At 42.0% G+C, this 24,120-nt stretch overlaps 1 protein-coding gene across 1 annotated transcript; it reads left to right on the top strand.

Moving 5' to 3' along the window:
- Nucleotides 1-5,834: 5,834 nt before the first annotated feature.
- Nucleotides 5,835-10,622, top strand: LOC127045381 (myelin P2 protein). The gene is made up of 4 exons (XM_050941462.1): nucleotides 5,835-5,995; nucleotides 8,386-8,558; nucleotides 8,808-8,909; nucleotides 10,365-10,622. The coding sequence occupies exons 1-4, from the start codon at nucleotides 5,923-5,925 to the stop codon at nucleotides 10,413-10,415; spliced, it is 399 nt and encodes a 132-aa protein (XP_050797419.1). The 5' UTR covers nucleotides 5,835-5,922; the 3' UTR covers nucleotides 10,416-10,622.
- Nucleotides 10,623-24,120: the final 13,498 nt, after the last annotated feature.

The following is a 24,120-nucleotide window of genomic DNA, read 5'->3' as shown; positions in this document are numbered from 1 at the left end:
GCCTGATCCTACAAGTTGCTGATCACTTTCAACTCCCAGTGACAGCAACAACTAGTTGCCTTGTAAAAGTGCTGCCCTTTGGATGGGAACATTAAATGGAAAAACTGAAAAATTCCAGTTGACTAACCATAGGAGGATCCTTGTATAATTCACATGAGGAAGCCTTGTGAAACAACAGAAGAATCTGATTTAGAAAAAGTGTCCTAGCCTCCTGGGTAAGGGAGCTGCCTTTGTTTATTCTTTGAAACATGTGATAAATTAATCTGGGCTTTGGAAAACGTGCCATATAGACAACAGCTGCTAAGACTAACATCAGTCTTAATTTTGTGGATTTACTCTCATGTTGGCATCTTTATACTTTTTTTAAAAATGTTCTGCTTTTGGCACTTTTCCTTCCCTGTATTTCAGATATTCCTCAGCCACTGCAGCCCCGGGATCAGGACTGTGCCATAGAGCAGGGCAGAAAATGGGTGTCCTGTCCTGCATGAAGTTTTGTGAGTTCAAAAAAATTCCAGTTTCACAGCAGGATAAAACTGAGACTTTTTGAAAATTTTCACAGCTATCAGAGGTGCAACCCCTCCCCACCACACCCCCAGTCACTCTGCTTTCCTCTTAAGAAAATAGAAAAGACTGTCTCTCTTTTGCCCATAATGAATATTTAATTATTTATACAAAGTAAAACAGCTTTAACAGGAGACTCTACCTCAGAAATAGCTAATAGCCTAGTGGCTAGGGCACTCACCTGGGCTGTAAAAGACCTGGTTTCAAATCCCTGTCTTGAATCAGGTAGTGCCGGGACCTGAACCTGGCTCTCCCATGTCTTCTGCATCCCCAGTGATTAGAAAGATGGCAACCCTAACTGGTCCTCTCATGGAAAAGTTTCAGGTTTAACTAGTCAGCATTTTGCAACAAAAAACTTGTATCAAAACATTCCCAACCAACTCTACTGGTAGTAATGGAAGCTTAACTTGACTAGCTTACTTTTGTCAATATTATGAGATACCTGATGGAATAAAAGTAGATTATTTACATATATAGTTGCATTTAATAATGTAAGGCCCAATCCTCCCCCTGCTCTCATGGGATGCCCAAAGACCACAACATGTTATCTACCATTCTTCATATCAGTTCCACGCTCAAATATGATCCCTATTTCATTGCTCCTGGATCCCACATTTGGCATCTCAATATTGGATAGCCCCAAGCTCAAGCTTGAGGGGATATAAATACTGTTTCTTCTTTCCATCATGATAACCTGAGACACAACCCCACCATCTATATTCCCAATATTCTGCATATCCTTACAGTGTAAGCCTGAGAACCCAGTGTGCTTAATATAGTCCAGAAGTATGAGCACATTATAATCATGCAAAAAAGATCATATGATCAGAATTCATCTACTTCAGGAAAAAGAATTTCATGTTTTCCAGGTAGCATAGTTCCCTGCCTACTAAGGAGCATTTGGGAAGGTGTGGCAGGGTAGTGGTAAAACCTCTTTTAAAACCCTGCCAAAATGCTGGCTGCAGCCTGCTCTCTGACCAGGAGGCCAGGTGTAGAGATGCAGGTACTCTTCAGGGAGCCCAGCTGCAAGCCCTAACAAGGGCTGGCTCAGAGGAACATACTGAGCTAAGTAGTGACAGCTAGGCTGGAGCAGAAGAGGGCTATAAAAGCCCTGGGCACACCTCAGTGAGGGGGCTAGCCTGGGAGGAGGGAGGAGGGTAGTATTGCTGTCCCCTTGCTAACAAGGAAGCCTCAAGGGCCAGGAGACCTTGGGGACAGTCTATGGGGTGCTAACTGTTGGGGATCTGGGAACTGCACAAGTACAGTAAATAAAGACACTGGGGTGATCCAACCAAAGGGTGTGGAAGACTTTTTATAATACCAGCCAAAACACAGAGTGCAGGCCCAAAAGTGGGAGAGCCCCCATGGGACCCTGTGAAGAAGATAAGAGGTAAAATATGAGTGATGTAGATGCTGGTCAAAGTTCAGGGCCTTATAGGTTGTTTCCAATAGGAAGATAAATGGATGATAGAGACAATTATTTTCTTGGATGCAATCTTGTTTGTTTACAAAGATTATACATAATGTCCTGTTTCCTGCATTCAGTAGGAATCAAACAGCAGGAGACAGCTACTTTGCTCACTATTTCAAACCTGCCTTTCCAGACAGCATTCTGTGCCCCAAAAGCTTTTTCTCTTAGCTTTTTGTCAGGACCTCATTACCAGTACTTCTGTTATATTTGTCTACCTAGCTTATGCTCTCTCTCTCTCTGTCTATGCCCCCTTCACCCCCAAACACACATACACCAATCAAAACCCTAGTCCAAGCATTTGAAAACCCTTGGGCCACATTTTTTTCCTACTCAAGCTTTTTCATGTGCTTTTGTTTTGTGCTACTGAAATTTTCAGCCATTTCTTTACATTTATCCTAAAAGAAAAGCAGTGTATACACCCAACCCATAACAACAAGGTTTAACCCAACTCACAACAATACTTTCACTTCAGAGTTCCAGAATTTGCTGTAATTCAAAGAAATACCAAAATCTATACTCCTGCCTCTCAAATGTGTTTGCTAACTGCAATACCGTAGTTATAAAATGAATGGTCCTTTTTAGAAGCTGAACTTTATATGTCTGCAAATACAAGTACATTGATAAGTTCTAAGTTACGCATCTTGGATAATGGATCTCTAAAACAGGGGTTCTCAAATCACCACTTAATGATCTCATCTCATGGTCATATCTCTGCCATTCATTATACCATGAATGACCTCTCTTCTCCACCTGTCCACTAGTCATGGGGGAAGGAAAAACAGCAGGGTGTTTTTGTCTTTTCTCTTAATAGTGTGATGAAAAGAGCATTTCACAGTTTGTGATGAGAGCTCCAAGTGGAAGGGTAAAAGACAGAGCAGAACAAAGAGATACATGTTTAAAAGATCAAATACACATGTCATTTTGAAGGTGATTCATGAGAGAAAGGTGGTTCAGTACTTAAGTACAGAGTGTTCTGCCTCCGGCTCTTCTCTGTCTCATAGACTCGTGGCCAGAGAGGACCATCATGATCATCTAATCTGACCTCCTTCACACTGCAGACCACAAAAGCTCACCCATCCACTTCTGTAATAAATCCATAATCTCTGGTTGAGTTACTGAAGTCCCCAAATCTTTATTTATAGGCTTCAAGTTACAGACAAGCCACCATTTACTTTAGTTCAAACCAGCAAGTGACCCATGCCCCACACTGCAGAGGAAGGCAAAAAAAAAAAAAAAACCACCCCAAAAATGCAGGGTCTCCGCCAATCTTACCTGGGGGAAAATTGCTTCCCAACCAGAAATATGGTGATCAGTTAGACTCTGTGCGTATGGGTGAGATCCACCAGCCAGACAGCTGTGAAAGGATTTTCTGTGGTAATTCAGAGCCCTCCCCATCCTAGTGCCCAGTGGAGCGATTTACTATTAGCAGTCACAGATGGGCCATATGCCATTGTAGGCAATCTGCTCATACATTTCCCTCCATAAATTTATCAAGCTCAGTCTTAAAACCAGTTAGGTTTTTTTGTCTCCACTGGTCCCCTGAAGGCTGTTCCAGAACTTCACTCCTCTGATGGTAAAAAACCTTAATCTAATTTCAAGCCTAAACTTATTGACGGCCAGTTTATAGCCATTTGTTCTTGTACCAATATTGTCCTTAACTTAAAAAATTTCTTTCCCTCTCTGGAGTTTATAGACAGCAGTGATATCTCCTTGTTAGAGTAAACAAGTCAAGCTCCTTAAGTCTCCTCTTGTAAGGTAGATTCTCTATTCCTTTGATCATCTAAGTAGCCCTTCTGTGTACCTGTTCTCATTTGAATTAATCTTTTTTTAAACATGAGAGGCCAGAATTGCACACAGTATGCCACATGAGGTCTCACCTGTGCCTTGCATAATGGTAATAACACTTCCTTATCTCTGCTGGAAATATCTCACTGGATGCATCCTAGGATTGCACTAGCCTTTTTCATGGCTGCATCACATTGGCAGCTCATAGTCTTCCTGTGATCAACCAATACACCCAGGTCTTTCTCCACCTCTCTTATTTCCAACTTATAGGATCCCTTCTTATATCAAAAAACCTTATTAGCCCCTAAGTGCATGATTTTGGCACTATTAAATTTAATCCCATTTCTATTCCAGTTTTCAAGGTCGTGTGTGATATTTCAGTTCTCCGGACTGGCAATACCTCCCAACTTTGTGTCATTCACAAATTTTATTAGCACACTCCCACTTTTTGTGCCAAGGTCATTAATAAAAATGTTAAATAAGATTGGTCCCAAGAACAATCCTTGAGGAACAACACTAGTAACTTCCCTGCAGCTTGACAGTTCAATTTTTGAGCATGACCCATGTACTCTCCCCTTTAACCAGTTCCTTACTCAACTTTTGATTCTAGTATTAATTCCCATCTTTTCCAATTTCCCATGTGGAACTGTATAAAATGCTTTACTGAAATCCAGGTAGATTTGATCGACTGCATTTCCTTTATTTAGAAAATCAGTTATCTTCTCAAAGAAAGAGATCAGGTTGGTCTGGCACAATCTATCTTTTGGCAAACCGTGTTGTATTTTATCCCAATTACCCCATGTCCTTAACTACCCTCACTTTTAAAAACTATTTTAACACCTTACGTACAACTGAGGTCAAACTAATGGGCCTATAGTTTCCCAGATCACTTTTTTCTCCTTTCTTAAATATAGGTACTATATTTGCAATTTTCCAGTCAGAGAGTATGACCTCTGAGTTTGAGTCATTAAAAATCCTTGCTATTGGGCTTGCAATGTCACATGCCAGTTCCTTTATGTTCTATTGGTTGGTGATTATTCAGGTCCTCTGATTTGGTCCCATTCATTTGAGTTTGGCTTCCATTTCAGAGGTGGTAAATTCTACTTCCATATACCTGTTCCCATTAGTTGCCCTGCCACTGCCCCCAATGCCTCATTACCCTCATTAAAAACTGAGGCAAAGTATTCGTTTAGGTTTTGGACCATGCCTAGATTATCTTTAATCTTCACCCCATCCTCACTGCTTAGCTATCTCATTTCTCTTTCCCTGATTTTTTTTTATTTATATGTCTAAAGAACCTTTTACTTTTGGTTTTAATTTCCTTTGCAAGGTCCAACTCTCAGTGGCTTTTGGCAGTTCTCACTTTTTCACTATGCTTACTGACCTGCAAGAGGTAGCTTTCCCTGCTGATCCATCCCATCTTCCATTTCTTGCAGGCTTTTTACTTTCTCTTAATAACCCTATTTGAGATGCTTGTTCATCCAGCTTGGTCTGCAACCCTTCCCTATGATTTTTTCCCCTTGACTTGGGATGCAGGCTTCAGCTAGCTTCTGCAACTTTGACAAAGTAATTCCAAGCCTCCCCCACATTCAGATCCTTGTGAGATGACCTGCCGTGTGGCTTTAGCTTAATTCACTGGCACCAGGGTGACAATAGCAGTGATGATGGTGGCAGTGGAAGATGTGCTGGTGTTGGGAGGAAGGCAGCATTAATGTTCACTGTGGGGTGGTGCTGTGCTTGGCATCATGATTTGTCTCAGATGCTACAGCAGCATCACTGAAATGTTCTCCTGGCACTGCAACAGTAACCTCATGTGCTGGCCCCCACGCCCTCCTCATTATTCTGCTTTATTCAGTGGAGGAAGCAGTGGAAGGCGCAACCCTGAGTCTTGGTACTAACACAAGTGGCTTTGGACAAGGTGTGCATTGTCTTGCCTCTGACGTTCTTTCTCCTGGTTGGTCAGTCTTGAGAATTACAAGTTCAGGGCATCTTTATAAAGAAGCTATTGAGGCATGCACAACTCACACAGTCCTTTTGCCACCCACTGAGAGCTGCTGCTATCGTTGCCTTTCTCCTGAGGGATACTGCCTCACAAAGCCAATATAATGTGTAACCGGTTTGTGGGAACCTGGAAACTTGTCTCCAGTGAAAAATTTGATGATTATATGAAAGAATTGGGTGAGAAATGCTATTTTTATAAGCTTTGCTTGGAAATGTCTCTTCTTCTATTTACTCCTGGAAAATGTCTTCTTTCTGGGCCTGGGGACTCTTCACTCTGGTTATATCTGTATTATAGTTCTTTTCTTTTCTTTTCTTTTCTTTTTTCCAATTTCAGCATCTTAAAATGAAAAGGAGAAATCTCTGGTTTGTTATAATAAATTTACTAACTAACTAATCTGCATCTCTTACTCCCATTCAATGAGAAATGGAAAAAAACGTATTTTTTGTCCCTCTTGCATATACTATTAAACTTAGAACTTGCAATCACTTACTGCATTCCGTCAGCTTGTGATGGTGCTGCTGTCTCCTGACACTGAGCTCCCTGAGGTCTAAATCCATGAATGAATCCATCTGTAACTGAGAAATGCTGGGAATGAAACAAATTAGGCATTGTTTTTTTCAGTTGAATACTGGCTTCATCATTTTGTAATGATTGCGCTGGTGGTCAGTCTCAGCATTACTGTTGCTGAGGCTTTAAATCCCTTTACTTTAAAGATTAAAGAGAGTAGCAGAATAATTCCAATTGACTAACTACAATCAGTGTTGGGTATAAATTCTGCTAGGGAGATTTTTGTGACAATACCAGGCCTTAAGAAAATATTTCAGCATTGAATATTTGCAGTGAATAATGCTGTACTTTACAAATACTTTGATCTCACTATACCTGGTACCTTTCATAGAATTTAGAAAGATGGTAACTATTATTATCAGCCTTTTACATTTAAAAAACTGAGATACAGCAAGTCAGAGGCAAAAGGAGGAACAGAAGTCTCAGAGTACAGCTCTAACTAGTTGACCAGGATGTGGGCTGTCCAGTATAGCAAACCTTGTAAAAGGAGCCTCGTAGATGGCAGTTGTATTTCTATCTTTTTGCTTCCATTCACTTTTGTATTTGAATTTTTCTCTATTTGACATGTTTATGTTTCACTGATATTTAGATGTTCCTGAGATACTTAGGTGTTGTAACTACCCTTCCGTAGCAGAGAATACTAACTAAGAGTACCCCACTTAGTCTCTTGTACATTTTATGTTGTGAAGTGCAAACAGAAATGCACTAGATTCTAGATACTTTGATTCTCTACTGTAGCTGGCTGAAAAAAAATTGAATTTTGAAATGCTTTGACTAGTAAAAAGCAAGGGGCAAATGTTTCAAACATATTTTTGAGAAAAAATTTCCATGTTTGCCACTAGCTGTATTCTCCACATAGGTGCAGTGCAGATTAATAGCTGCCTGTGTTCCCGCCTACCTAAAAATACATACTTCATGTATCAGAGGGGTAGCCGTGTTAGTCTGGATCTGTAAAAGCAACAAAGAATCCTGTGGCACCTTATAGACTAACAGACGTTTTGGAGCATGTGTAGTCAGTATATTCTGGTTTCTAACTAGACATACAGTATAATTCCAGTTATCTGAATTTATTTTATCTGAAAATCCTAATTTTCTGAATCCACAGCGTGTCCCCAAGTAGCACTATGTGAATTAGTCATCTGATCATAACTTCTAAATTAGCCTCTGAGAGCCTCTTAGGACAGGTTGATACTGCAGCTGGGATTGGCGCTCTGAGATTGATCCACAAGTGGTCCATTTAGTGGGTCTAATGAAGACCCACCAAATCGACAGCAGATCACGCTCCAGTCGACCCCTGTACTCTACCCCTGATGAGAAGAGTAAGGTGAGTCGATGAGAGAGTTTCTCCTGTCGACCCCCTGCAGTGTAGACCCTGAGGTAACTTGACCTAAGGTACATCAACTCCAGCTGTGTTATTCATGTAGCTGGAGTAGCATAGTGTAGGTTGACTTATGGCGGTAGTGTAGACATAGCCTTAGTGCTAATCAATGACTTTGTATTTTTGCAGTGGTTCTGAGGGGTTATCTGCAGTTACTGAGACCAAATCCAGTTTCAGCGGCAACAGCAGCTTGGAAAGACAAATTAAATTATGTTTAATTTGAATGAGTCAGAATTACGTTATGTACACAATGATTCTAATACCACTGAGTAAAGTTGTTTTTTTACTCTTTTATAAAGTACAAAGTATTAAGCAAACATCAGCATTACACCCTTCATTCCCCATATTTCTCTATCAGTAAAACTGCAGCTCAAAATAGCACTTCTGTTTATCTCAGTGCCCGACTATCCAAAACTTTCAGAATTACCCCCAGCCCATTCAGATAAACAGAAATGTACTGTACATACACTGGATTTGGGAATGCCTCAGCCTATGAAATGCAGCCTCTGAATCTGAGGAATTAGTGTCACATTCCAAACAGAGAAACTGTGGTATCTGTTTAAAAGGAAATTGCTCTGATGCTCTGTAAAGTGATAAGGAATTTTTATGTCTGATTTTCAGGAGTGGGCTTAGCCACCAGGAAACTAGGTGGCCTGGCCAAGCCCAATGTGATCATCAGAATGAAAGGGGATGTGATAACCATCAGAACTGAAAGCACCTTCAAAAACACAGAGATCTCCTTCAAATTGGGCCAAGTGTTTGATGAAACCACGGCAGATGACAGGAAAACCAAGGTGAGTATAGTGATTTCCTTCTGAGGGTTTCTGATCTGCTAGATGACAAATGGGAGGATTTTTTAATCCTTAAAAGCATAAATCTGCAAAGCACCGTAAGAGGAGCAAATGTTGTGCTGAAACCAACATTGCTGAGTGGGCTATGTGTCGAGAATGTGGAATTTGCTCAATGTTAAGTGAATTGTCTCTTTAACATGCAAGGCTCTGAGAAAATAGTCACATTTTGACAAATTCTTTGGGTCTTTGCAGAGTGTCGTAACCTTAGAAAAAGGGTCATTGGTTCAAGTGCAGAAGTGGAATGGCAAAGAGACCACAATAAGGAGAAAATTGGTGGATGGGAAAATGGTGGTGGTAAGTGACTAGACACAGTTTAATAGTTTAAATTTAATTATAATGTCAATTTTCACCTTCTTTTTGGTTTCATTACATTATTTCATGATAGAAATAGTGAGAGGGTACGGGGGAGAAATAACTTTAGGAAGCAAATGGGAATGAAGTAAACATTATATTCCATGCACAAAATCCCCTCTACATAAAGGTGAAGTTACAGGTAAGACTAATTCATAGATTTGTAGATGTTAGAGCTTGAGGGGACCATTGTGAACATCTTTTCTGACCTCCTGCATAACACAGGCCAGAGGACTTCCCTGAATTAATTTTTGCTGTGACAGAACTAGAGCAGATCTTTTAGAAAAAACATCTAGTCTTGATTTAAAAATCTGCCAGTGATGATGAATCCACAGCAACCTTTGGGTAAGTTGTTCCAGTAAAAGCAGCAAAGAATCCTGTGGCACCTTATAGACTAACAGACGTTTTGGAGCATGAGCTTTCGTGGGTGAATACCCACTTCTTCAGATGCATCTGAAGAAGTGAGTATTCACCCACGAAAGCTCATGCTCCAAAACGTCTGTTAGTCTATAAGGTGCCACAGGATTCTTTGCTGCTTTTACAGATCCAGACTAACACGGCTACCCCTCTGATACTTGTTCCAGTAGTTAATTGTCCTCACGTTGTTAAAAATGTGTGCCTTATTCCTACTCTGAATTTATCTAGTTTCAACTTTCAGCCATTGTATCTTGTTATACCTTTGTCTGTAGCCGCTATTATTGAATTTCTGTTCCCCATATAGGTGCTTATAGACTCTGATCAAAGCACCCTTAACCTTTTCTCTGATAAACTAAATGGAGCTCCTTGAGTCTCACTAGGAGGCATGTTTTCCAATCCTTTAATAAGAAGGGCATGATGGAACTGAAAGAGGTAGAAAGTGCTATATACCGTCTTCCCGTCCCCCAGTCTTAGGAAGCCCCTTTGTTTATTTACAACTTATGAATTGTAGGTGGTTCATCACTGCCCTTGCAAGGAAAAGTTCATTTATCTAGTGACAGTTCATGCTTGCAATCGAGTTACACTTTGAACTCTCTACAAGGAAGAGGGGACTTCTTTTTAAAATGAAAGCAGTCATGTGATCTTCTATATTAAGCTTACCAGAGCTGATGTTGGTGCCATTGCAATAATACTCCTGAAGGCAACATGTGTTCTTGAAAGAAATTTGAAATCTGTGACTAGCTATTACATCATGTCTAATTTTATGAAGTATGGTTTTCTTTAAGCACTCTTTTGAAAGTTTATGCTGTTGAAATAGAATCCCACTTGGAGGATAAAAAATAATGTTGCTGTTTGGGGATCTATATAAATTAATGAAATAATATACAGGAAATATTTCTATTGACTTCATTGGCCTTTGGATTAGATGCTTATGCACTGTCATTCAGAAGTTTCAATTAACCCTTCTTTTTTTAATCTTAGGAATGTGATATGAAAGGTGTTGTCTGCACTCGAATCTATGAGAGAGTGTGAGGAAATTCCATCTCTACACTGGACTAGAACTGGCTCTGGAAACTCAGCTTAGTTCAACAAGCAAAGCCCTACCTATTATGCACCTTTTTTTCTTATTTCCTTTATCAGGAAAACAACTAAATTATCAAATGATATTTCAAAGCTGTAGTGTAACTAATCCAAAGTATCGTGGTGATTAAATAAAAGCTTCCCGACATGTGAAATGTAGCTTTTGTCTGTGTTGTAGAATTGTTTTGATTTCCTTTATTGGGAATTGCATGCCTTTCCTTAGGGTTGATATACTGCATAGAAGATATGAACCTATTTTCCTTGATGTATGGATGAACAAGACTATTTCTATTTGAAATGGTACAGTACAGACTGCAAAGCACTATCTTTCTTTGGAGGTGGTAAGACATTTTTACCAAAAGCATCCTATCTGGAATAATCCTTATTTTGTGGCTTTGAGATTACAGTTTCTCAAATGGTTTTACTATTGAACAGTACACATAAGGATATTATCATTACCCTACAAAACTCATAAGGCTCTCCATACAATGTATAGTGGCTGTGTTTACAGAAGAAATTGCAGTACATCAGTATTACCACATTATTACTTCATTCTGAAATTCTAATCTGATCCCACATAGTTTATACCTTTAAATGTGGTGTTTTTGCCATCTTGGATCTTAATCCCAAAAAGACTTCCTGGAGAAAAAGAAGCATGTGTCTCATTCAGTATTTCTACCTGGAAAGGAATAGATTCTCTAATGTCAAATGGTTCTTTCACTGTGAAATGAAATGTGCTGTCTTGAATCCATTCTTGAAATCCCAGATCGACAAGCACTTGACCTTTGAAGGTGGTGAGCATTCGGGCTCAGATCCAACACAGGACTTAAGCATGTGCTTAACATTAAGCACAAGTGATCCCTGTGACTTCAATGAAATTACTCACATGAATAAAGTTAAGCATGTGCTTAAATGCACATTCTGCTTTGCACCTTGAAGGATCGAGCCCTAGAAGAGAAGATTTTCAGACTTTAACTGCACACATATTTTGAAGATCATTTGAACACCAACTCTTCCTTTTCACTTATCTGACTTGACTTAGAGTTAAGCGTATTGTGCTTCACTTCCAGGAACTAGCTTAAATGAAAGCAGAACAGGAAGGTAGCATCAAAACCTGTTCTTAAATATACACATAGAGCTCACATTGACTAGAATGTGAGATGCACAAAGAAAATGCAATATCCTGAACTGGGTGGTCACATTCTACAATCAGTTTACTCCCTATGAAGTTTCATTGGAGGTTTATACCAGTATAACCAAGGCTAGAATATGTCACTAGGGCCCAGATTTTTAAAGTTATTTAGGCTTTGCTGTGCTCAGTGCTGCAATGCCTTTCTAAAGGGATTTAGGTACTTAGCAGTCTCAATTCCATTGGCAGTCATGTTTGTAACTTACATAACAAAACTGTATTTAATTGAGCTGCATATTTGGCTGGTCAATACTTCTCTCCTTTAGTTCTTCCACTATTGTGATGCCAGGTCATTCAAACTGAGCACATCCAGCAGTATCTATTGACTCGTTAATCAGACTAGCCTCTGTGCCATGGCCTAGCTATGTGGGAAGTTTACACTGGACTCCATGCCTTTTCCTGCTTGGCTAGAACTGATGTGATAGAAATAAGTGTTTACTTTGGCTTGATATGCAGCATAGTACTGGCGTTAATCTTATGCTGGCCAGCTGTATGACCTTGACTATATCATTTCAAGTCTTGGTCTTGATTTCCCCATCTGTAAAGTGGGGATAATGATATTTTCCTCCTTTGTAAAATGCTGTGAGGTATATGGACAAAAATCACTCTCTGAGAGTTATGTATAATTATAGGGCTTCTATTCTGATTCCCTTAGACAAGTCAATGGGAATTTTGTCTTTGTCTTCAGTGTGAACAAGTTCCAGCCTTAACATTTGTGAAAGTGAAGTATGAACACTTATGATCTGAAGCAGATACAAATATAGACTCATTCTTGCACTACAGCAGGGTCCAATGCAGGGGCAGAACATACGGCCTGTGTTCATGGAGAGCACTAAACATTTCCATGTAGCCACCTTCTTAATACACCATGCTTTCTGTCCAGATCAGGAATCTTCAGTCTGCCATGTAGCATTAGGACACTCTCAATATAGAAGAGATACCACTGATTTTAATACACAGGAGAATGCAGTTATAAATATTTAATACCAAGACTTTCCACATTTCTAAGAGGACAATGTGTTAAAGCAATCAGTATGCGGGACCATAGATCGACATTGCTAATATCGATATCATTTAAGTGGTCAGTACTCTGAAACTGTTGGGGGGGGGGACATTAAGTGAGGCTTGTTTTTAAGGTTCAGCCAGTTTTGGGGTAGGGGAAACATATGTACTACAGCCAATTTCTGGAGTTGACTGTAAAGATATGAATTGTAGTTAAAAAAGAAGTGTGTCTGTCATTTACATGTACACTGAGGATATGTCTATGTTGGAGCTGGAAGGTGCAATTTCTAGCTTGGGTAAACATACCTGGGCTAGCTCTGATCAAGCTAGTGTGCTAACAATAGCAGTGTAGCCATGCAGCATAAGCAGCGGGAAGGGCTGGCCACCCAACTCCATACCTACAGTCTCAGATGAGATTGTACTCAGAGTGGCTAGTATGTCCCACCACTCACACCACCAAGGCTACACTTCTGTTTTTAGTGCACTAGCTCAATCAGAGCTAGCAAGGATATGTCTACCTGAGCTGGAAATTACATCTTTAAGAGATTCAAAGGCCAGAAGGGGCCACTGTGATCACCTAATCTTACCTCCTGTATAACACAGGCTATAGAATTTCCTCAAAATAATTTCTAGAGAATATCTTTTAGAAAAATTTCCCAATCTTGATTTAAAAATTGCCAGTTATGGAGAATCCACCATGACCTCTGATAAACTGTTCGAAAGGTTAATTACCCTCACTGTTAAAAATTTACACCTGATTTCCTGTCTGAATTGTCAAGGTTCAGCTTTCAGCAATGGATCATGTTATATCTTTCTCTGCTACATTGAAGAGCCCATTATGAAATATATGTTCCCCATGTAGGTACTTATGGACAGTAACAAAGTCACCCTTTAACCGTCTTTTTGTTAAGATGAATAAATTGAGTTCCTTGAGTCCATCACTATAAAGCATGTTTTCCAATCCTTTAATCATTCTTGTGTCTCTTCTTGGAACCTTTTCCAATTTATCAACTTCCTTCTTGAATTGTAGGCACCAGAACTGGACACAGTATTCCAGAAGCAGTTGCGCCAGTGCCAAATACAGAAGGAAAATAACCTCTCTACTCTTATTTGAGATTCTCTTGTTTATGCATCGCTAGGTACTACTGAAATACAAGAAGTAAATAGTAATAATGGTATAAATATATAAAATTACAGAGAAGCCTAAACTGCTAACGTCAAATTCTGACCCGGCTCTAGATTCAAACTTTTCCGAAGTTCCAGGTCATTTCAGTTAAGCCCCGTCTCTAATCTCTGCTGTATTAAACTAGACCTATGGTGATTTTACTGTTTGGATGATGAACATGAAAGCAGCCAAGGTTTCAGAGTTTCCATTTAACTATCTCCTACAGTTAATGACAGCAACCGAAGTGCATGCCTCTTAATACTAACCTAGTCACTTAACACTTCACCTAGTGCTTAAATAAGCAAGATCAGCTCTTGTGAACAGTTCAAAGCTAGTCGGCAGACACATTGACATCGTGCTGACCATACAGATCGGAAATGAAAATTCTCTAGGCTCTTTCCTCACACATCCTTCTCCAGGAAGGTGACTCAAATGTTCCATTACATTCTAAATAAAGCCAAGATGCAACAAATGAGAGTAATAAAAAACAGGACAAAAGGGGGAAAGGAGGACAAAGGTAACACATATGTGGTTATATAGGCTATTACTGGGCCCAATTCAAAGGTCACTGGAAGACTTTCCATGGACTTCAATGGACGTACCATCAGGCCTAGTGTGCACAGCCTGATGGTCCTGAATCATCGAAACTTTTTAAAGTTATAGTCTTAAAGATTCCTTATCAAATCATAAACTCTAGTGGTCCCTGGACATTTGCCGTCCATTCAGAAACACATACCTTGTGTTCACTGTCTGCCATTAATTCTTTATGGGTTTATTTGTCTTTCCTTGTTTTATCCCTTTCACTGGTATCTGGCTAACCCCTCATATTCTGCCTTGTCTGCCTAGTGTTTTTGGGTTTCATTTCCCCCAGCAATTTGGGGCCATGGTAATTGTAGCTTTAGGTCTTTAGCTCCTGAATAAATGTTACTACTTTTATGAACTCGGTATTTGGCATGTTCACTCTACACAATAGTCATTTTTAAACTGTCCTGGGAGCTGGGATTTTTCCAGAACAGGAAAAGTGCAACTTAGTTGATAGTGAAGAAAGCAGAGACAGCTGGAGCAGGTGCAGGGGTGAAAGCATCTTAAAGGACTTACCGGTACACTGGAGTCCTGAGTGGAGGTGTGGCCTCAACCAGAAGAGGCGGAACCTTTAAATCAAGCTGCAGCTGGGAGCGCCTGGGGTCAGGGGCAATTTAAAGGGCCCAGGACTCTGGCCACTGCTACCCCAAGAGAGCTCCAGGTCCTTTAAATTGCCATTGGAGCCCTGACACTGCTACCCCGGGGCTCAGATAGCGGGGCTCAGGCGGTGCTTTAAAGCGCCCACGGCTCTGGCCACTGCAGGGAACCCTGGGCCTGCCGCTGCTACCCCAGGGCTCCGGCAGCAGGGCTGGAAGGCAATTTAAAGGGCCTGGGGTGTCTGACGCTGCAGGGAGCCCCAGGCCCTTTAAATCGCCAGCCTGGGGAAGCCGGTCTGGTCTGGTCTGGCATGACGTACTGGCTCTTGCTGGTATCCCGTACCGTACCGGCTTACTTTCACCTCTGAGCAGGTGCTACATTCTATCAGTGACATGAAGAAGCATTTTATAACGCTAGTGTCCTTAAAGTAATGCTGGGAGAATCAGGAGAAACTTGTGGGGTTCTGAAACCTCAAGAACCTTTATAGAAACATATTTTTTCCACAGAAAATTAGTTTTTCTCCACTTCTATGATTCTTAAATGGAACAGGTGCTGTTGAGACACACACCATGATAGTCTCAATGAACTACATCAATACATTTTGATCTACACTTCGACCTGTGCTTACACTCAGACAAGCAAGTTTATTTGCTCTTTCCTCATCCCATGGGCCACAGTCAGGAACTTGGTTCATTCACAAATACCCTTAGCTCATTCTCGATACTTGCATATACTCACTAGTCTGTTATTCAGCACTAATGGCCGGATCCAGCACCCACAGAAGTCAGTGGAAAGATTCCCTTTGATTTCAATGGCTTTATGTCCCTTACCATGCCAACCTGCTTATCCGGTCTGTAACACTTGTTTTTTTGGGGGGCGCTGTGAGGCTCTCTGTTGCCCTCAAGGAATACCTGTGGCACTAGGGGCAGGCACATCACTGTCATCAATGCCCTCCTCTGTCCTCCCTGCCATCTCCTGCCATAGGATTGTGCCAGGGTTGAGAAAGGTAAGTGACTGGGCATGGCCACAGCTTGTGGTATTCCACTTATTCTTGGTAAGTAGATGACCCATAGGAGGCAGTATTGGGGCCACTGCAGCCAGAACATAAATTAGAGCTATCCTGAGAATGCTCTCACTCATGCCAGGGGATGGGAAGGTCCCATGTAAAGACAGAATACGAAATTAGCTTAAAGCCACCTATGCTGCCTCCGTGTCCCCTCCCCCAACCTCACACACATCTTTTTCCTGTACAAAGAATTGAGACCACTGATTTTAATGTATGGATGTGACACAGCTGGGCCTCTCCCCATCTTGACAAGCACTCACTGCTATTCTCAATGTCCTTTCAATAGGTTTATTTGTCCAAACATGAACACATAACACAGTTCCTCAGCTCACCCTTTGTCCTAGGATTTCACAGCCTCCCCTCTCAGGGGAATCTGGTAATCCTGCTTCTTGCAGCTTCCAAATCCCAGCCAGCTCCTTTCTCACAGCCAGTTCTCATTCAGGCAGCTCTGTTCCCCCTCTGGAACACCAGCCCCAGGGTTACTTCCCTCAGCACCTAGCCCCTTGTTGCAGAGACCCATCATTGGAGTTAATTCCATTCCCTGTGGATCCTCTCCCCAGGCAGAGCCTGCCCCCATCACTCTCCTTCTTCTTCTTGTATTTAATGGCATAGCAGATTCACACTGGGAGTCTATGACTGCCAGGTGCTGGATTTCATGCTCTATAGTTACAATCTCTTTCCCTTCAAATATTTTTTTAAGAAATTGTAATATTGCTTGCTTAATGGTGCCCCATTAGCCTAATGTTCTTACAAGGTATTTTAGTGTAAATTTTGTCACTTCTGGATGTCCAAGTTTGTCATACAACCCCCGCTACAAATGATGTGATAAACTATTGTTTTTACCTTGTTTGTCTCACACTGCCCATCTTTGCATTTGTTAATTAAGGCCAAGTTACTGTTTAAGCCACAGTGTCTGGTAATTACTTGAAGTAGAGCTACCTCACTCTTTCTCTCAGGTTCTTGCGGTATGTCAGCATTTTCAGTTCTAGGGCATATGTCATGAAATCTTTTCCCCCTTGTTTCTTTTGTCCAGTTCCTTCCTCTCAGTTCATGTTTTAATTAGCTTTTTAAATTCCTATTTACTTAGAGCAGTGGTCATCAACCGGTAGATCGCGATTGACTGGTGGATCCTGGAGCCTTTGACAGTCGATCACAATCTCCAACCGCTAAAAGTCTGGCAGTGCAGCAGGGCTAAAGCAGGCTTCCTGCCTGCCCTGGGCCCACATCACTCCCACAAGCGGCCAGCATGCCCCTGCAGCCGGCGGGGTGGGAGGGGCAATGGATCTCCCAGTGCTGCTCCTGCCTGCAAGCACCACCCCCGCAGCTCCCATTGGCCGGGAACAGGGAACTGCAGCCAATGGGAGCTGTGGGAGCAGTGCCTGCAGGGAGGGGCAGCACACGGAGCCACATGCACCCCCAGGGGCCACAGGGGTATGCTGGCATCTTCCAGGGGTGACCTGGGGCTGGGGCCAGGGCCAGGGCAGGCAGGGAGCCTGCCTTAGCCTTGCTGCACTGCCAACTGGGAGCTGCCCAAGGTAAGTGCCGCCTAGCAGGAGCTGCACCCCAGCCCTGAGCCTCCTCCTGGAGCCAGCACCCCACGTCCCTTGACCCAGCCCGGTTAAAGTGAGTGAAGGTAGAGGAGAGCGAGCGATGGAGGGAGAGTGATGGAGTGAGCAGGGCACGGCCTCAGGGAAGGGACACGGTAGATCCTGGGTTGCACTTAAATTCAAAAAGTGATCTTGTGAATAAAAAAATTGGAGACCACTTACTTAGAAGAATCTCTATGTCAAGTTTTTCATCTTTTACAGCATTTTTTGCTACTTTGTCAGCTGCTTCGCTTCCTGCTATCCCAACATATGCTGGGATCCATGCTGTTTCAATGTTTGACCTTGCAGCTGTGCCAATTCTGTTGTTAGTAATAGTATTTCATTAATTGTATTAATATGCTATCTGAATTTCCAGTTTTGAAAGCCAGTAGTCCTGATAGTGAATCTGACAAGATGAAAATGGAGGCAGGTTGCACATCTGATATCAAGTATAATACCAACATTATCTCTGCTAGTTCTGCTCTCATAGTGGGTACAAAATTTGATAATCTGATGTATTTCTTTATTTCAAGTGTTGGGACACAGAATGCTGTCCTCATTCTTCTGTTTTTTTCATTCTTAGACCATCCATAAATATTTGGCAATGTTGCCCAGTTTATCATATATACTGTGTATCAATCGGCTAAATTTAATACTTTAGCTCTCCTTTTCCCCTTTTCCACATTTTTAAGGGCGGGTGATTTTTTACCCTTATGTATTTTCCTATGGCTATACATGCTAACTTTCTTTTAGGTTTTTTTTCTTTTACTTCCTTTGTCCATAGTTTAATCCTATTAACATGATGCATTTTGGGTTTTTCTCCCTAAATTGTCCAGTATTCTTCATATATTTGTTTAGTGTTTCCATTTTTCCTGTTTCCTATGACGTTTGCTCAAAAGGTTAAGTCCAATAACTTCATTCTTAATGCTCCAGATATTTCACCAGCAGTTCTCTGCATTAAAAAAATGTCATGATGAAGATACCACATGCAATGTGTAATCCCAGGTCTTGGATTGAGTCTAGTTTCCTTCGGTTCATTTTTGATGCTGAACTAAATGGTTAGCATCTGGTCTCAGTGTCTGGATTTATTAATGCTCCCTAAAGCTTTACCCTTTCTGTCTCATCTCTGCCACAGGTGGTTTCGGAAATACTTTTAAGCAGATTGATTTTACCGTTACATTTTCAATGTGATCCTTCAAACGTTAGCGTGCTATCAAATGTCACCCCCAGGAATTTGTAGCTCTTAACTATGCCTATTTGCTGTCCATATAGAGACAGCTGACATTTTTTTTTAGTTTTCCTTTTAGTGACTATCATTCCTTTAGTTCTGAGAATTGAAATTTATAGCCCATGTTTCCCAATTCTGCACTTTTCCTAAGTGATCCATTAATTTGCTTCCAGCTATTTCCAGATTTTTGTTTTTAGCCCATATGGCACAGTCATCTGCAAACAAGGAAAACCCATTCCTGCACTTATCCTTTTCAGAAGATCATTTATCATTATGTTGAATAAGATAGGGTAGGTGACCCTCATCTTGTGGAGTGCCTTTTGTGATTGTATATATGCTAGAACAGGCTTTCCCCACTCTGACCTGCATAATTCTTTCTCTTAAGAAATCCTTTATCCACCAATATATTCTTAGGTTTATGCCCAGGGATGATATTTTTTGCAATAAGCACTTTCTCCATAATGTATCATGTGCCTTTTCAATATGTAGCAAAGCTGCTGTCATATATAGATTCGTAGACTCTAGGACTGGAAGGGACCTCGAGAGGTCATCGAGTCCAGTCCCCTGCCCTCATGGCAGGACCATCCCTGATAGACTCTTAAATATCTCCAGAGATGGAGATTCCACAACCTCCCTAGGCAATTTATTCCAGTGTTTAATTACTCTGACAGTTCGGAACTTTTTCCCTATGTCCAACCTAAATCTCCCTTGCTGCAGTTTAAGCCCATTGCTTCTTGTTCTATCATTAGAGGCTAAGGTGAATAAGTTTTCTCCCTCCTCCTGATGACACCCTTTTAGATACCTGAAAACTGCTATCATGTCCCCTCTCAGTCTTCTCTTTTCCAAACTAAATAAACCCAATTCTTTCAGCCTTCCTTCATAGGTCATGTTCTCTAGACCTTTAATCATTCTTGTTGCTCTTCTCTGGACCCTCTCCAATTTCTCCACATCTTTCTTGAAATGCGGTGCCCAGAACTGGACACAATACTCCAGTTGAGGCCTAACCAGCGCAGAGTAGAGTGGAAGAATGACTTCTCATGTCTTGTTTACAACACACCTGTTAATGCATCCCAGAATCACGTTTGCTTTTTTTGCAACAGTATCACACTGTTGACTCATATTTAGCTTGTGGTCCACTATGACCCCTAGATCTCTTTCTGCCATACTCCTTCCTAGACAGTCTCTTCCCATTCTGTATGTGTGAAACTGATTGTTCCTTCCTAAGTGGAGCACTTTGCATTTGTCTTTATTGAACTTCATCCTGTTTACCTCAGACCATTTCTCCAATTTGTCCAGATCATTTTGAATTATGACCCTATCCTCCAAAGCAGTTGCAATCCCTCCCAGTTTGGTATCATCTGCAAACTTAATAAGCGTACTTTCCATGCCAACATCTAAATCGTTGATGAAGATATTGAACAGAGCCGGTCCCAAAAAAAGACCCATGCAGAACCCCACTTGTTATACCTTTCCAGCAGGATTGGAAACCATTAATAAGTACTCTCTGAGTATGGTTATCCAGCCAGTTATGCACCCACCTTATAGTAGCCCCATCTGAATTGTATTTGCCTAGTTTATCGATAAGGATACCATGCGAGACCGTATCAAATGCCTTACTAAAGTCTAGGTATACCACATCCACTGCTTCTCCCTTATCCAAAAGACTCGTTATCCTATCAAAGAAAGCTATCAGATTGGTTTGACATGATTTGTTCTTTACAAATCCATGCGGCCTATTCCTTATCAACCTACCACCTTCCAAGTGTTTGCAGATGATTCCTTTAATTACTTGCTCCATTATCTTCTCTGGCACAGAAGTTAAACTAACTGGTCTGTAGTTTCCTGGGTTGTTTTTATTTCCCTTTTTATAGATGGACACTATATTTGCCCTTTTCCAGTCTTCTGGAATCTCTCCCGTCTCCCATGACTTTCCAAAGATAATAGCTAGAGGCTCAGATACCTCCTCTATTAACTCCTTGAGTATTCTAGGATGCATTTCATCAGGCCCTGGTGACTTGCAGGCATCTAACTTTTCTAAGTGATTTTTAACTTGCTCTTTTTTTATTTTATCTTCTAAACCTACCTCCTTCCCATAAGCATTCCTTATATTAGACATTCCTTCAGACTTCTCAGTGAAGACCAAAACAAAGAAGTCATTAAGCATCTCTGCCATTTCCAAGTTTCCTGTTACTGCTTCTCCCTCCTCACTGAGCAGTTGGCCTACCCTGTCCTTGGTCTTCCTCTTGCTTCTAATGTATTGATAAAAAGTCTTCTTGTTTCCCTTTATTCCCATAACTAGTTTGAGCTCATTTTGTGCCTTTGCCTTTCTAATCTTGCCCCTGCATTCCTGTGTTGTTTGCCTATATTCATCCTTTGTAATCTGACCTAGTTTCCATTTTTTATATGACTCCTTTTTATTTTGTAGGTCATGCAAGATCTCGTGGTTAAGTCAAGGTGGTCTTTTGCCACATTTTCTATCTTTCCTACCCAACTGAATAGCTTGCTTTTGGGCCCTTAATAGTATCTCTTTGAAAAACTGCCAACTCTCCTCAGTTGTTTTTCCCCTCAGTCTTGATTCCCATGGGACCTTACCAATCAGATCTCTGAGATTACCAAAATCCGCCTTCCTGAAATCCATTGTCTCTATTTTGCTGTACTCTCTTCTACCCTTCCTTAGAATTGCAAACTCTATGATTTCATGATCACTTTCACCCAAGCTTCCTTCTACTTTCAAATTCTCAGCGAGTTCCTCCTTATTTGTTAAAACCAAGTCTAGAACAGCTTCCCCCCAGTAGCTTTTTCAACCTTCTGAAATAAAAAGTTGTCCGCAATGCAGTCCAGGAACTTATTGGATAGTCTGTGCCCCGTGGTGTTATTTTCTCAATATATATCTGGATAGTTGAAATCCCCCATCACCACCAAATCTTGGGCTTTGGATGATTTTGTTAGTTGTTTAAAAAAAGCCTCATCCACCTCTTCCACCTGATTAGGTGGCCTGTAGTAGACTCCTAGCATGACATCACCCTTGTTTTTTACCCCTTTTATCCTAACCTAACACTTCCGTCTCCTATGTCCATCTCCACCTCAGTCCAAGTGTGTACATTTTTAATATATAAGGCAACGCCTCCTCCCTTTTTCCCCTGTCTATCCTTAATGAGCAAACTATACCCATCCATACCAACATTCCAATCATGTGTATTATCCCACCAAGTTTCAGCAATGCCAACAATGTCATAGTTGTGTTTATTTATTAGCACTTCCAGCTCTTCCTGCTTATTACCCATACTTCTCGCATTTGTATATAGGCATCTAAGATACTGGTTTGATCTTGCCTCCCAGTTTTGCCCTGACCCTCCTTTCTCTCTGCCATTATAGCCCACGCTCCCTCTTGTTTCCAACCCATCTCCCAGGTCTTCATGTTCCCCACTTACCTGTGGGCTTTGCTCACCTGACTCGTCAAACCTAGTTTAAAGCCGTCCTCATTAGGTTAGCCAGTCTGTGTGCAAATAGGGTCTTTCCCCTCCTCGAAAGGTGAATGCCATCTCTGCCTAGCAGTCCTTCCTCGAATAGCATTCCATGGTCGAGGAAGCCAAAACCCTCCTGACGACAACCATCTTCGCAGCCAGGCATTCACCTCCATGATGCATCTCTCTCTGCCCGGGCCCCTACCTTTGACAGGAAGAATCGAAGAGAATACCACCTGCTCTCCAAACTCCTTCACCTGTACTCCCAGAGCCCTGTAGTCACTCTTGATCCGCTCAGCGTCACACATGGATGAGTAGCATGAGGTAGCAGTCAGAAGGCTGGATAATCCTCAACAATGCCTCTATAACATTTCGGATATGGGCCCCCAGCAGGCAGCATACCTCCCGAGATGAAATGTCAGGGCGACAGATGGGCACCTCCGTCCCCCTCAGCAGAGAGTCTCCGACCACCACTACCCTACGTTTCCTATTTTCAGTGGTGGCAGCAGACCTCCCAGCCTTAGGAGTATGAGGCTTCTCCTCCTTTACTGTAGGGGGTGATTCCTTCTCTCCTGTATCAAGAAGAGCATAACGGTTACCTATTACCACGGCGGGAGGGTTCGCAGCAGGGGTGGAGCACTGCCCGCTACCAGAAGAAACCAGCTGTCAGTGTCCACCCTGAGCCAACTCCTCCTCCACCAGTGGTGTGTCAGCAGTCCTATGAACTGGGACAGCTACCTCAGCTGTCTCCACATGGACACTGTCCAGGAATTGCCCGTGGATATGGATGCTCCTCAACCTAGCCACCTCCTCCTGTAGCTCTCCCACCTGCTGCCTGAGAGATTCCACCAGTAGGCACCTTTCACATTGGATCCCCCTCCCCCCCCCGCCAGCCTGGATATCAGTAAGTGGAAATTGCAAGTTACAGTCTTTGCAAAACCACACCAGTATCTGGGTAGAAGCATCCATGCTCTGGTGCTCTGTCTGGCTACAGGCGCAGGTGGAGGAGATAGAAGCAGTGCTGCCACAGGTGTTGCTGGTCTTCCTAACCATCGTAAGCCTCCCTCTGTCAAACTCCCTCTCAAACTCTCCAGTCTGCAGCTCCCTGTCCGCTCTGCTCTGCTTTAAAGAGAAAGGTTTAGGATGTAGCTTGGTTTATAGGTTTTCAAGGGACTCACAGGTCATGGATAGGACCGACAAGGGACCCCTGCTCCCTTCCTGCTCCCCTTCCCAACTCCCTGGCGAAACTTCCTGTTAGTAGCCCCTGGTCGCAAAGCTCCCTGGTCGCTTGTGCGTGGCTTTATAAAGCCCTGGCCTGAGTGAATGTCCCGCCCACTGGTTAAGGCTCAGCCAATTACCAGAGGCTTCTAGCTTTCAAACCTTCCTTTGTAGCTCAGCCTCCAACTGCCAGCTACAGCACACAGTCCTTCAAACAACCAAAACAAACAAACAGACTGACAAACACAAGCTCAGCACTCAGCAAGTAACCCCCAAACACAAACAAACACACACACTGCAGACAGTCACTTACCCCACAGATGCTGTATTTGCTCCTCCTTCACCTGGAGAACTCCCTTGCGAAACTCCCTGTTAGCAGCCCCTGTTCGCAAAGCTTTATTCTTTATTTACTCTTACTATATGATCAGCTGTACTCCTTCCTCTCCTTGAACCCACTGTGATGACTTTCTATAAGTCCATCTCTCTCTAGATATGTGATAATCTTTCAGTCATCATTCTTTCCAAGGGCAGTGCATATAAGAAGCCAGAGGAGACTAAGT

Source organism: Gopherus flavomarginatus, chromosome 2 (assembly GCF_025201925.1).
Source record: "Gopherus flavomarginatus isolate rGopFla2 chromosome 2, rGopFla2.mat.asm, whole genome shotgun sequence".
Classification (NCBI taxonomy): Eukaryota; Metazoa; Chordata; order Testudines; family Testudinidae; genus Gopherus; species Gopherus flavomarginatus.
The sequence above is the reverse complement of the archived record's forward strand: the minus strand, read 5'-3'. Positions and strand labels throughout refer to the sequence as shown.